The following is a 13746-nucleotide window of genomic DNA, read 5'->3' on the forward strand; positions in this document are numbered from 1 at the left end:
AAAGAATACTAATCTTGCAGCACCTAGATGCAGACTTCTCTCCACAGTTGCACAGTTGGCGCACACCCCACCAGGCACTGCCTCCTTCCCCCCTGTGCCAGGAAGCCCACGCACTCACTCATCCGCTCATACCCAGGCTGTGGGCAACTGCTTCTCCCATCTCACACTAATGCTTTCCCACAGGGTGGCCTTGATGTGTCTCTATCACAGGTGCAGTCCAGTTCCCTTTCCTGGTGTCTGGCTGCACTTTGGGACTTGCTTCTAATCCAAAGACTGGAGCTGAAGGAGTGCTGTGTGGCTTCCAAGGCTAGGTCAGAAAAGCCACCTAGTCTCTACCTGGTTCTCTTGGGATACTTGCTCTGGGGGAGGCTAGATGCTATGTAAAAAGTCTGCCCATACCAAGATCTCTGGCTGTTGAGCACATTTGGGGCTCTAGTTGAAAGATCCAGCTGAGTCCCAGCTTCTCTACCAGACTGGGTACATGAGAGAAGTCATCTGGACATGGATTTTCCAGCCTCTAGCTGTCAGTCCTCTTTTTTCATGAGCTGAGGCCCCAGATATCAGGGACAGAGACTAGCCATTCCATCATACCTTGTCCAAATCCCAGACCCAAAATCTGTGAGCATGAGATGGTTGTTTCTTCCTTTCATAATTTTTGTTTTTCGAGGTAGGGTCTCACTTTAGCTCATGCTGACCTGGAATTCACTATTTAGTCTCAGGGTGGCCTCGAACTCATGGTGATCCTCCTACTTCAGCCTTCTTAGTGCTGGGTTAAAGGCATGCAACACCATGCCGGCACTTTTGTAATTTTTTTGGTGTGTCTGTGTGGTGTGCACGTGTGTGTGTATGTTGGTATGTGTGTGGATGCTTGTGCATGTATGTGTGTGTGTGTATAGGCTAGAAGTCGACATCAGATGTCTTCCTCAATCATTCTCCACCTTGTTCATTGAGGCATGGTCTCTCACTGAACCCAGGGCTCACTGATTCATTTAGACTAGGTAGCCATCTTGCTTCTAGGATTTGCCTATCTTTTCCTCCCAAGTGCTAGAATTATAGGCAACTGCCATTGCAAACCTGGCACTGATCTGAACTCAGATCCTCACGCTTGCACAGCAAAAGTTTACCACCCGAGCCATGGCCCTATCCCCACTAGTTTCTTTTTCTTTGTTATTTTTTTCAAAGTAGGGTCACTCTAGCCCAAGCTGATCTGAAACTCACTCTGTAGCCCCAGGCTGGCCTCAAACTCACAATGATACTCTGACCTCCACCTCCCAAGTGCTGGGATTAAAGGTGTGTACCACCATGCTTGGCCCCAGCTATTATTATTTTTAAATTATTTTATTTATTTATTTTGTTGACAACTTCCGTAATTGTAGACAATAACCCATGGTAATTCCTTCCCTCCCCCCACTTTCCCCCTTTTTTGAAATTCTACTCTTCATCATACTCCCCTCCCCCTCTCAATCAGTCTCTTTTTTATTTTGATCACATGATCTTTTCTCCCTATTATGATGGTCTTGTGTAGGTAGTGTGAGGTACTGTGAGGTCATGGATATCCAGGCCCTTTTGTGTCTGGAGGAGCATATAAGGAGGCCTACCCTTCTTTGGCATACTATGTTCACCAAACTGCCCAGTAGCACTTCTATTAATGTTCATACACACACACACACACACACACACACACACACACACACACATATATATACATATATATTTTTTTTTTTTTTTTTTTTGGTTTTTCTAGGTAAGGTCTCATTAGCTGAGGCTGACCTGGAATTCAAGTCTCAGGCCTAGAACTCCGTGATCCTCCTACCTCTGCCTCCCAAGCTCTGGGATTAAAGGTGTGTGCGACCATGCCCAGCTATTATTTTTAATCACTAAGTTTTAGTAACTACTTGTACAGTAGTATATTTCATAGTAATAATAATTGGAAGATGGGTCAAGCCCTCAAACTTACTTAATTAATATCTCCTGCCAAGTATTAAAATTACAAATGCAAGACAGAGTCCAGGTCCTTTAGGATAAAACACTAGCTGACAAAGCAGATGCATAAACAAATATAACCCTGAGATGTGACAGGTGTTGTAAAGGTGGGGGACAAGGAAGGCATGGTGGGTGCTGGGGGCTGCAGAGAGTAACCTGCTGGAAGGTGAAGTGGTGGTTCACAGGGGAAGTGAGAAGTGAGGCTGGGAAGATAGGGGAAGAAGCTAGGGCTCTTGCCTGTTGGCTTAAGAATTTTACAATTTGTCCTGTGGGCCAGGGGTTGGCAAGCTCAGTATGAGGACCAAACTTGGCCTGCTGCCTATTTTTGATTGGAAAACAATCAAGTGCATTCATTTAATTTTGTTTACAGCTGGTTTCACATGTGGTGCCCAGAGTTGATTAGGTGAGCAGAGACCATATGGCTGGGAAAGCCTAAAATATTTACCATCTAATCTTTTAAAGAAAAAGTTAGCAGCGTTCCCTTTCCCCTCCCCTCCCCACATACCCACAGCCTCCTTTAGGCCATGGGAAGCCACTGAAGGCTTCGAAGGGGGAGAACGACATGATTGCACTTGCAGTGTGGCCTCAGTGCTGCTGGGGATGAGGGATGGGAAGCTGTAAGGTGATGGAACACCTAGGACACTGTTGCAATTTTCTGCATTAGGAAGCCTTGGTCTCTTTCTTGTCAATTCTTACTTAGAGAATCTGAAGAGACCTTCTGCTCTGCCTCCATATCCCAGATCCTTGCACAAATCTTCATATGCAGAAATGGCATGAAAGTACTATCTTTAATCCTGACAAGCAACCCCCTCCCCCGCCCCGCTTGGCGAGTTCATCATCCCCACTTCATAGGCCACACCAAGAAGGCTTATAGAAGTTGCCCAAGGCTCCAGTGCCTGGGCCTTTAGCCACTGCAAACGAACTCCAGACGCATGTGCTACCTTGTGCATCTGGCTCACGTGGGTACTGGGGCATTTAACCTGGGTCCTTTGGCTTTATAGGCAAACACCTTAACCACTAAGCCATTTCTCCAGCCCAGTAACAGGAGAATTCTTGCTGGCCGATGCAGGTGCACAGGTGCAAAGCATATGGAGAGGTGGAAAGGTCTGCATTTGCTCAGGAGGATGTTGAGGAGGTATGCCCCACAGAATATGTGTTTGTCTTCACAGTGCTCATGGAAAAGGCATCCCAGAAAGCAGTACCAGCTTCCTAGTGTACGCAACCTTAGGGAAGTCACTCACTGAGCAGGGAGACCATGTGGGCACTGAGGTGAGTGAGTTGCCCTCAGTCCAAGGAGACAGGTCACTTGGAACAGTGAAAGGCCTTGGAGTCAGCTGACTCAGATGCCTAGTCCAAGTCTGTCTCATACAAATTGTGACCTTGGGCAGGACCCTCTGCCTCCCAGGTACAACACTGGGTTGTTCATGCCCTGAGGTTGTTGGCAGAAATGAGTGTGATGTGTCGGCACTAACTAGCCCCATTTCAAGTACATAGTAGGCACCTTGCTGATTGTCAAGTAAATGTGCTCCAAGAACTAACACCTTCTCTTCCAGCCATGTCCACAGGGCCTGGACCCTCCAGACAGTGGTCAGGGAGGGCAGAAATGAGCCCTCACCTTGTCTTGAATTGTCTCATCCCTTTCCTGGATCTCTCGTTTGAGGCCCTGGATGTCCTTCTCCAGGGACTTGATTATCCCTTGCAGCTTCATCTGCTCTCCCTTCAGGGTATCAATGTCATTGGTTCTTTCTTCGATCTCCTTCTGCAGGCTGCTGAACTGAAGACACAGATAGGAACAGTGAAGATCCCTGGGGTCTTGGAGCTCCCTCCTGCCCCCACCTAACCATGGACTGAGCCATCTTTCCTCCAGAGAATCAAGAGCCTCCAGTACTCAATTCCAGGCCTTTGCGAGTGGATTTTGTTATTGTTGATGCTAAAGAGTTTTGTTTTGTTTTGTTTTGTTTTGTTTTGTTTTGTTTTGTTTTGTTTTGTTTTGAGACAAAGTCTATGTAGCCAGGGCTGGCCTCAAACCCATGATCTTCCTGCCTTAGCCTCCTAAACACTGGGATTATAGACATGTGCCATCACTCCTCACTTATTTTGTTGGTTTCAGAAAGTGAATTTTTGGAGAATTCAGGACTGTTAAGGAATTTTCCAGGTCAAATGACTGACTGGAATGTTCTGTTCAATAATATGTAGGCCCGTTCCTTGCAGGGGAGGACAGCCTGCCTTCACAAGAGCCTCTGACAGCAGCTCTTTGGGTGGACTCATGGTCTGCCATCACCACAGTGACCTTTAAAGGTGGGGACTGATGGCCCACCAAGGTCACTGAGATGGGCCCTACTTTAGCCATGCCCAAGAAGGGGAAAAGCGATTGTCCTTCAGATTCCCCAGCACTGTGATTTCTAATAGGAAGCTTTACTTCCTTCCCCATGAGCTTGCTTTGAAGTTAGCTTCTTAAAGGCTAAACATTTTGAAGAAACAAGGCACTTCTACAAGAACCTGTGAAGTGCCTCCTCCTTCACTCAGCCATCACGGAACCACGCATCTCACAGAAAGAATCTCACACCCTCAGCCATTCTCCCACCCCTGCAGTCTGAACAGAAGCCACCAGAGCAGAGGCCATTTCCAGGCTAGGACGCTATCTATTTCATCTATTCTTGGAAGATTCATTTCTACCAGATCCTGCCTGCTCAGAAAGGGAGGGCTGGAGCACCTGTCTGCATGGAGGAGCTCAGCAGCCCTATGAGAAGGAGAGAGGAGGGGAGAGCCAGGTGTGATTGTACATTTCTGTAACCAGCACTCAGGAGGTCACGGCAGGAGGATTGCAAAATTCAGGCCAGAAAGAGCTACAGAGTAAGCTCCAAGCTGACATGGGATACATGGCAAGATCCTGTCTCTCTCCCCTGCCTAAAGAAAGAAGAGGGGACTTCAGAAGTGGACCTTTAAGAAGATGTGGTGAAGCCCTCTGGGTAAAGGTGTACCCGCAGGTGAGGACATTCAGGTGGGACTTCTGCATGTCCCCCCCCCCCCCGCAGGGCTTTCTATCCACTTGTCTCCTTAGGATCTGTCAGGAACTGCCCCGTACCTTCTTCCTCATAATGCCTGTCTCTCCCTTGAGCCGCAGGTTGGATTCTTTTTCATCCCGAAGCTTTTTCTCATATTTGGTTTTGATATCCTGGATTTCTCGGTCTTCATCTTCTTCAATCTGCTTTTTGGTCTCCTCAAATTCTCGCAGCTGTTGTCTGACATCTTCCTGTGCCTGATTCAGAGAGAGGGAAAATATGGTGATGGGTCAAGGGGCTTATGATGCCATTGTGTTAAGAGGGTCTAGGATGATAAGAGCACAGGGCCTTTTGCAGGGAATGGAAAATGAGTCTTTTTACTAAAATGGAGAGTGAGGCCCTGTCTATCCCACTCTCTTCCTGTCTCTCGTCTTTCTTGACCAGGTCAGACTTTAGGCTCCACCATTTTAACCTCCTTTTACCAACACCTGGTACCCTGCTTCTGGGCATCACACCAACACCCAAGCTTTCTAGCATCTTTCTTTAGTGGAACTTGGGGTCATTGTAACTTTACTTGTGAATTATTCGGTGGCCTCCCCCAGGAGACACCCTTGAGGACAGAAGCTTTGCATCTTCTATGGCCACCACTGAACCCCAGCATGTAGCACTTGCCGGCACATGGAAGCTCCCTGGAAAGTCACTGAACAAACTAACGGCTTGCATTCTGCCCTCCTCCCTCCATTTTAGCCAGTGCATGCTGCCCTTTCTCCTGGAAAGGGAGGCCCGGCATGGCTCCTGAGAGTACCTCTTCTAGAAGGCTAGTTTTCTCCTGTAGCTTAGCCTCATAGAACTCAGTCAGCTCCTCCAGGGCCTGGCTCTTGGTCTCATCGTTATCCCGAAGCTGTTTTTCGTACTCCTCCTGCATCCTCTGGGACTTGAGCTGCAGCTCCTGATACTTCTCATATTCTAGAAGCAACTTCTGGTTGTTGCAACATTCTGGAGAGAGGCAAGAGGGTGGGTATTTTAGATGGGCATGTGATACCAGCCTCAGCGACACACCGGAGCTCCAGGTGCTTTGCTCCCCTTCCATGCTGGCTGGAGTAGCCATCTCTAGAACCAGGGTTGAAGGTCTGCCTGGCTTCTGTGCCTACCCATACTCCAGCTCATCAGGCAGAAACTCCCTCTCTTCCTCCCACTGTGGATACAGCACTGTTTCTAGAAAGGTGCAAGTGGGGGCATTTAAGGGTTCAGAGCCAAGAAGAATTTCCTGAGTATGCAACACAGATATCAGTATCCCACCCATTTTTACGAAGAGCTCACTGAGGCTTGGTAAAGCTAGGTGATGTCCTGGAGCACCCAGTAAGCAAGTGCTGACTCTGGGACCTAAGGCAGTCTCTCAGGCTCCAGATCTGAACTTTCCTGTATCTCCTACTGGCATGCGGCATGTGTCTAATATCTATTTAAAGAATAAGCAAATATAGTAAAAACTCTAGTGAATTCTTGGCAGATAGATATAACATGTTCCTAGAGCCACATTCCCAGAGACTTCTGTGGTGTGTTGGTATTTTCACGTGTTTGACCCTAACCTGCCTCCATCAGACCTTCACCAGCCCCCTGGGCTCAGGCTCACCCAGGTCTTGCAGTTCCCTGCTCTGTTTTTCTATGAGGTCTTCTATGCGCTCCCGGTGATACACATCCTGCTTCTCCTTTTCTGCTTTCAAAACCTGAAACACACGGACACTTTTTCTCATTTCCACACATCTGCTGAAGGCACAAATGGGATGAGAATTAAGTTTACTTCTTCCTTCACTCACAAACTTTTCTCAAGCCTTTATTTCCAGCAGACATTGTTCTGTGGGTTGATGACCCCATGGCCACTTTTCATCCACAGCATATTCTGCTCTGAAGGTTCTGTGTAGCTCCTGTTTATGTGCTTACCACAAAGTAGATCTGTCAGTGCAGAGCTTAGTTTTGGACAAGGATCAAGTAGATGGTGGAGTGGAAATTCAGGGATTCATTACAATCCTCTGCTGTTCCCACATGGTTGTGGGTTGACGCCTCAGGATGTCTGTGTGTAAACTCTGACAGGGTCACTTCTACCTCAGCCCCGTACTCCTTACAGGTCAGGGGTGCCATCCCAGGGCTTGATGTGATATTTGCCTTATTCATGGCAATAAGTAAATAAATGTTTGCTGAGTGAATCATAAGCGAAAGAATTAATAAAATTAGTAGCCAAGGTCTTGCCAGCCAAACTGATCCATGGAGATAATATAACATCACAAATATCCCTTAAGCAAAAGATTGAGAATTTTAGATGAGAGCTTTGACAGGTTTGTATAGAACAAAAAAGACAAGACTTGCAGAGCTCTGGACCAATCCTAATTACAAACTGCTTAGATTAATTTTATTTAACTATCTGACAATCTAGAAATCAGTATTTGTAAGCTTTTCCCTCCTATTTTTTAAAATAAATATTTCATTTTATTTTATTAGAGAGCAAGAGAGAGAGAGAGGGAGAAAGAGGCAGATATATATAGAGAATGGGCATGCCAGGGCCTCTAGCCACTGCAAATGAACTTCAGACACATGCGCCACCTGTGCATCTGGCTTACATGGATCCTGGGGAGTCAAACCTTGGTCCTTAGGCTTCATAGGCAAATGCCTTAACAATTAAGCCACATCCCAGCCTTCTTCTATTCTTTATCACTTGTATTTGTACATTATTTTAAAATAAGATTTTCCTGGTCACAAAAATAATAAATTCTCACTGTAAAGGAATTTGAAACTTAGAAAAAGTACAAAGAACAAAAATTTATCTCTAACCCCAGCTTTCCAGAGATCATAATATTGCTATCTAGTCTCTGAGTGGACATGTGTTACCTAGGCAATACCATTCACTATGGAGAACTTTATATTCTGCCTCTTCTTACACTTATCACTTTGCTGTACACATTTCTGATCTTTATTATGCTGTACAGGTGAATATTATCCTGTATCTTTTTGCTCAAGAAGAAGATATAAGCACCACAGCCAGCCCTAGGACCAGCCACATGGAAAGAACTTATTACTCTGGCTTCTGGTTCAGGCTCTCAAACAGACCTGGTTTTTGGTTTTTAAGGACTCCATTTCCTGGATGAACTTGTCTGTGAGCTCCTTAATCTTCTCAGAATAGTTCATATCCTTCAGCCGGAGTTGGTATTCATTCTCCATTTTTAATTCTTCCACACGAGTCTTCAGCTCCAACATAATCTGGGCCTTTGGGAGAAGGACACAAAATCAAGTGTATTCACAGTGAGGGGCATCAGAATACTTATTCTGAGGCCGTGACCTAGGACCTGCTGTTCTGCCTAACTTCAACTTCAACATGTCTCAACTAGAATTTGCCATCTTTTCCTCCAGAAACACAGAGGTAATGTAGACAGAAGAGCATTTCCTCTACCTTCACAATATGTATTCAGCGGGTTCCACTGTGTGCTAACAACTCCTATCTTCTTCCAATGGGCTTAAGTGTTCCTGCCCTGTGAGGCTTACCTAGAAAGACTATTTGGTTCTGTAACCCTTCCCTTCCCTTCCCATTCCCAGTGCCATGCATATATATATAATATTTTACATAGGTACAGTCTTGTATCCCCTCACTCCTGGTCACCATTTCCTTGAGGGTCCTTCTCAGTAGAGTATCTGGTATTCCCCATGCCATACTCTTGACTTCCCCTCCTACTCCCTTCTTCTGCTCTACTTTTTATCATTTCCTTAGATCACAGTACTTTGTAATTATTAAATTATTGTTTTGTTTATCTTTTGTCTTTTCCCTTCATTAGAATTTAAGCTCCAGAAGGTTGGTATCTTTATTAGTTTTGTTCATTGATGTATCCCAAGTACCTGGAATAATGCCTAACACACAGTGGGCACTCAAAAGATAAATTAAGCCAGGCGTGGTGGTGCACGCCTTTAATCCCAGCACTCGGGAGGCAGAGGTAGGAGGATCGCTGTGAGTTCAAGGCCACCCTGAGACTCCATAGTGAATTCCAGGTCAGCCTGGGCTAAAGTGAGACCCTACCTCAAAAAACAAAACAAAACAAACAAACAAACAAAAAAAGGTAAGTTAAAAAAAATTCTTTTTATGGGCTGGAGAGATGGCTTAGTGGTTAAGCGCTTGCCTGTGAAGCCTAAGGACCCCAGTTCAAGGCTCAACTCCCAGGACCCACATTAGCCAGATGCACAAGGGGGTGCATGCGTCTGGAGTTCATTTGCAGTGGCTGGAGTCCCTGGCATGCCCACTCTCTCTCTCACTCTCTATCTGCCTCTTTCTTTCTCTGTCTGTTGCTCTCAAATAAATAAATAAAAATGAACAAAATTTTTAAAAATTCTTTTTATTGTTCATTTATTTTCAAGCAGAGAAAGAGAGAGAAAGAGGAAGAGAGAGAGAGAGAGAATGAGCACACCAGGGCCTCTAGCCACTGCAAATGAACTCTAGATGCATGCACCACTTTGTGCATCTGGCTTTATGTGGGTGCAGGGGAACTGAACCCTGATTGTTAGGCTTTTCAGACAAGCGCCTTACTCACTAAGCCATCTCTCCAGCCCCTAAAATATGCTTTTTTGAAGTAGCGGGAATCAAGCCCAGGGGCTTACATATACAAGGCAAGTGTTTCGCCACTGAGCTAAATCCCTCGCTCACAAGACACTATTTCAATCACATTTCCTGTCTTCATGAAACTTAGTCATTGAGGCAGACAAACCAACAAACACATAATTATAAATTATGATACATGTCCAAAGTAGGGTGGTTCTCATTTTTGTCACTTGTGCCTCTTCATGTCTTTTATGCCTGTGCTAGTCTCACTGCTCTTACTTTAGTTTAGGTCCTAATTCTTCCTTCTGCCTGACTCCCACATCTAGTGTTTTTAAAAATTCCATGATGTTAGAGCTTTCTGAAGCTACCATGGTATTCACACCTTTCATTTCCTAAAAAGTCAATGGTGATGGAAGAGTGACTGAGGACAAGGGGGGTTTTCTTCTTGCTCACCTTGATAACACCTTATCTCTGCTGATCTGTTTCTCTTACTGCCATAAGCAACTTGACAACAAGGAATGTGTTATGTTTGTTCCTGGCCAGCACACTAGTATGGCCCTGGCCATAGAGTGGGAGGGGCCAAGACAAGGGATGAACACGAACTGCATGTGCAAAGTCAGGGAAGCAAAGATGCCCAGTCAGGGTCCAGTGGAAGGGAAAAGGAAAGGAGTCTGAGACTGGGAGACCATCAAAATCCTTGTAGGTCATATAGGAGATTTGGACTCAATACTAGAGGGCCCCTAAAGATCCTTATCTATCCTGATTAAGCTGGTTTCCTGAGGTCTGTGTGCAGCAGAGATGGACTGAGGTAGGGTGGCTAACTGCTGTGGTGGTTTGATTCAGGCGTCCTCCACAAACTTAAGTGTTCTGAATGCTAGGTTCCCAGCTCATGGAGATTTAAGAACTAATGCCTCCTGGAGTCAGTGTATTGTTAGGGTTGGGCTTATGGGTATTATAGCCAGTTTCCCCGTGCCAGTGTTTGGCACATTCTCTTGTTGCTATTGTCTACTTAGTGTTGGCAAGTGTTGCTCATGCTATTGTTTTCCTCTGCCATCCTGGAGCTTCCCGTTGAGTGTGGAAGCCAAAATAAACCCTTTATTTCTCACAAGCTGCTTTTGGTTGGGTGTTTCCTGCCAGCAATGTGAACCTAACTGCAACACTGCTTAGTCCGAGGTGCTTGAGCTGGTGGTGGGGGTGGGCAGAGGAATGGAAAGGCTATAGAAAAGGTTCTAGACAAAGACTGGGTGTGAAGTGAGGAGAGGGGATCATGGTCAAAGACTTCCAGGTGGACTGGCCATACCTGAGTGCTTGACGTGGCCTGTCTCATTTCACTGTGCTATCTCACAGCCTAGCACAGGACCAGCAACACTATCAGCCCTGATATTCATCAGATGAATCAATGGCCCCAGCATCTATTCTGGACTGGAAGGAAACATTTCTTGGCAAGAAAGGTTTAGTTTTTGATATGTGATATTTCTTATTCCATCACCACATTGCTTTCCAAGATGGGAATTTTGTCAAGCCACTTCCTAACTTTTAAATCTCCCTGAAGGTCCTTCCAAATGACTTCCAAAGTTTAGAACAGGGTAGAAAAAGTCCCTATGGATTCTCTGATTCTCTGTCCAGCTTTCCCCTCCAGGACACCTTCAACTCTCCAGCCACAATTACTAGAAGCATCTTCCCCAGAGTGCCACTTCTTCATCCCTCTATATACACTCACTGCTCAGTGTGGAAAGAGCTTTTCCCGTTTGTTCTAGAAGGTTCTATGCAGGGGCTTGCTTTTTCTGATAGAACCTGGTCTGAGTCAGGGTCCTTTTCCTGTGTTCCCACATTGTCCTTTCATAACACTTACTGCATGCTTAGCTCCCTATTTTCTTCTCTCTGGCTATAAGCTAAGGGGACCCTCTATGTCTTTATTTCTTTGGCCCAATACCACTGTATATTATAAGATCCTTTTAGAATGAGTGGTAAATTCTGGGCTCAGAGACAGTTAAATAGAATTTCACAGACTATAAAGAAAGAAAGAGCTGGAATTTTGCTAATGTGCAATGTGATTTAAGGGACAGGTGAAGACAGGGAGAGAGGGAGGAGAAGTCAGAAGTTTGCAGAGAATCCTCAGAGCCTGAGAATTCTGAGAAAGGAGGAAGGTCAGAAAGTGGGCAGTGTACATTGCTTCCAGCCTGGCAGCAGTGTCCTCAGGCCTAACTGGGGGCTGTGGTCAGGATCAGGTATTAGCCTACGCTCTGTCAGGTCTTGGGTTCAACTGGTGTCTCCTGTTTAGTTTCTCCTACCTTCTGGGAAGAATAGAGAAGAAAACAAAGAAGAGATGGAGACATGCTTGCCTGCCAATGGGACATCAAGTTCTCCCTCCCTCTTTCTTTCCCCTTTGCCTTTCCTGGTGAAAATTCTAGGTAGTTATAGAGGGAATCCCCAGGAAACACCCAGAGGCTTGCTATCCTGCTTTGCAGCTGCTTTTGTATTTGATTTATTTTATTTTTATTTTTTTTAGAAAAATATTTTAGGGCTGGAGAGATGGCTTAGTTGTTAAGGTACATGTCTGTGAAGCCTAAGGACCCTGGTTCAGTTCTCCAGGTCCCATGTAAGCCAGATGCACATGGTGGCACATGTATCTGGAGTTCGTTTGCAGTGGCTAGAGGACCTGGCACGCCCATTCACACTCTCTTTCTCATTCTCTCTGTCTCTAATAAATAAATAAAATCTTAAAAAAATACTTTATTTGGGTTGGGTGTAGTAGCGCATGTCTTTAATCCCAGCACTTGGGAGGTAGAGGTAGGAGGATGGCCATGAGTTTGAGACCACCCTGAGACTACATAGTGAATTCCAGGTCAGCCTGGGCTAGAGTAAGACCCTACCTTGAAAAATAAAATATATATATAATTTATTTTTGAGGAGCAAGAAGGGAGGGAGAGAGAATAGGCATGCTAGGGCCTCCAGTGGCTACAAATGAACTCTAGATGCTTGCGCTACTCTGTGTATCTGGCTTTACTTAGGTACTAGGGAATCGAACCCAGGTTGTTAGGCTTTGCAAGCAAGTGCCTTAACTGCTGAGCCATCTCTCCAGCCCCTGTGGCTGCTTTTGTACTGCTGTTCTAACACTGTTACTTGTCTCTCTTCTTCCCTTGCCATGGGGCTTCCTGATCACAGGACCCATGCCTGTCATTTCAAAACACATGCATTCCCAGTGCCTAGCTAATGGTATTCAATAAACACACTCAGATTCTTCCTGAGAAGCAATGAATTTGCAGCCTCAGGACTCCCCAGAGTTTCCCCCATAGAGAGCCTTGCCAAGAGCTATGCACTCAAATTTCATCAAAGCACTTTATGGAACACTTACTACACCAACAGGAGGGCCGTTCTCTTGGTATAGTGACTGAGAGTTGGCACTGGACTAAATGCATTCCGGGTGACTCTGTACCCCAGACTCCTTGAAACGTGAAGAGAATAATATCTCCCTTACAGAGGTATTGCACTGAGATATTTCAATGGGGAATCTGCATAGCAGCGTGATTCCTGCTTTCTGCAAGCAGTAGTTATTCTTACTTCATGCTTTTATCACTCAGAGGTATAGGTATGGCTGTCAGGAATGCTTTCTAAATACTTTTTTCTGTTTGAAGATAGTCTTGATATGTAGCTCAGACCAGTTAGAGCTTGCTATGTGGTACAGGCTGACCTCAAACTCATGGTTCTCCTACCTCAACTTTCTGTGTTCTGGCATTATAAGTGTGAGCTACCACACCCAGCTTTTTTTTTTTCTTTTTGAGGCAGAGTCTTATTCTAGCCCAGGCTGATCTAGAACTCACTCTGTTGCTCCAGGCTGGCCTCAAACTCATGGTGATCCTCCTACTTCAGCCTTCTGAGTGTGTTGGGACTAAAGGCATGCACCACAACTGGCCCCAATCTCTCTCTTTCTTCTTTTTTTCATTTTTTATAAAGAAGTTCCCATGTGCTAGAAATTAAGTTTAAGAGATACAAATGGGATGTTTGGCTTCATGGTTTAATTTTGTCAATAGTTATCACTTATCTTCTACATGCATAGCATATGCTAGAAATTTTGGGTCACATAAGAGAATTATATGTCATGGTTCATGTTCTCAAACAGTAGCAAGAAGAAAGTGAGATCACAAGGTTAGAGGCAAGTGCAGTACAAGCCATGATGTCATGTGGTAG

At 45.3% G+C, this 13746-nt stretch overlaps 1 protein-coding gene across 1 annotated transcript in view; it reads right to left on the reverse strand.

Annotated features, from left to right (window-relative positions):
• The window catches only part of Cfap57 (cilia and flagella associated protein 57), a 93069-nt gene that overhangs the window by 33034 nt on the left and 46289 nt on the right, over positions 1-13746 (reverse strand). The window contains exons 13-17 of the mRNA XM_004672484.2: positions 8085-8240; positions 6616-6709; positions 5791-5981; positions 5069-5242; positions 3599-3757 (exon numbers count right to left, since the gene is read on the reverse strand). Of these exons, the coding sequence (XP_004672541.1) occupies positions 3599-3757; positions 5069-5242; positions 5791-5981; positions 6616-6709; positions 8085-8240 (774 nt within the window). The remainder of the gene's footprint in view (positions 1-3598; positions 3758-5068; positions 5243-5790; positions 5982-6615; positions 6710-8084; positions 8241-13746) is intronic.

Source organism: Jaculus jaculus, chromosome 5 (genome assembly GCF_020740685.1).
Source record: "Jaculus jaculus isolate mJacJac1 chromosome 5, mJacJac1.mat.Y.cur, whole genome shotgun sequence".
Lineage (NCBI taxonomy): Eukaryota > Metazoa > Chordata > Mammalia > Rodentia > Dipodidae > Jaculus > Jaculus jaculus.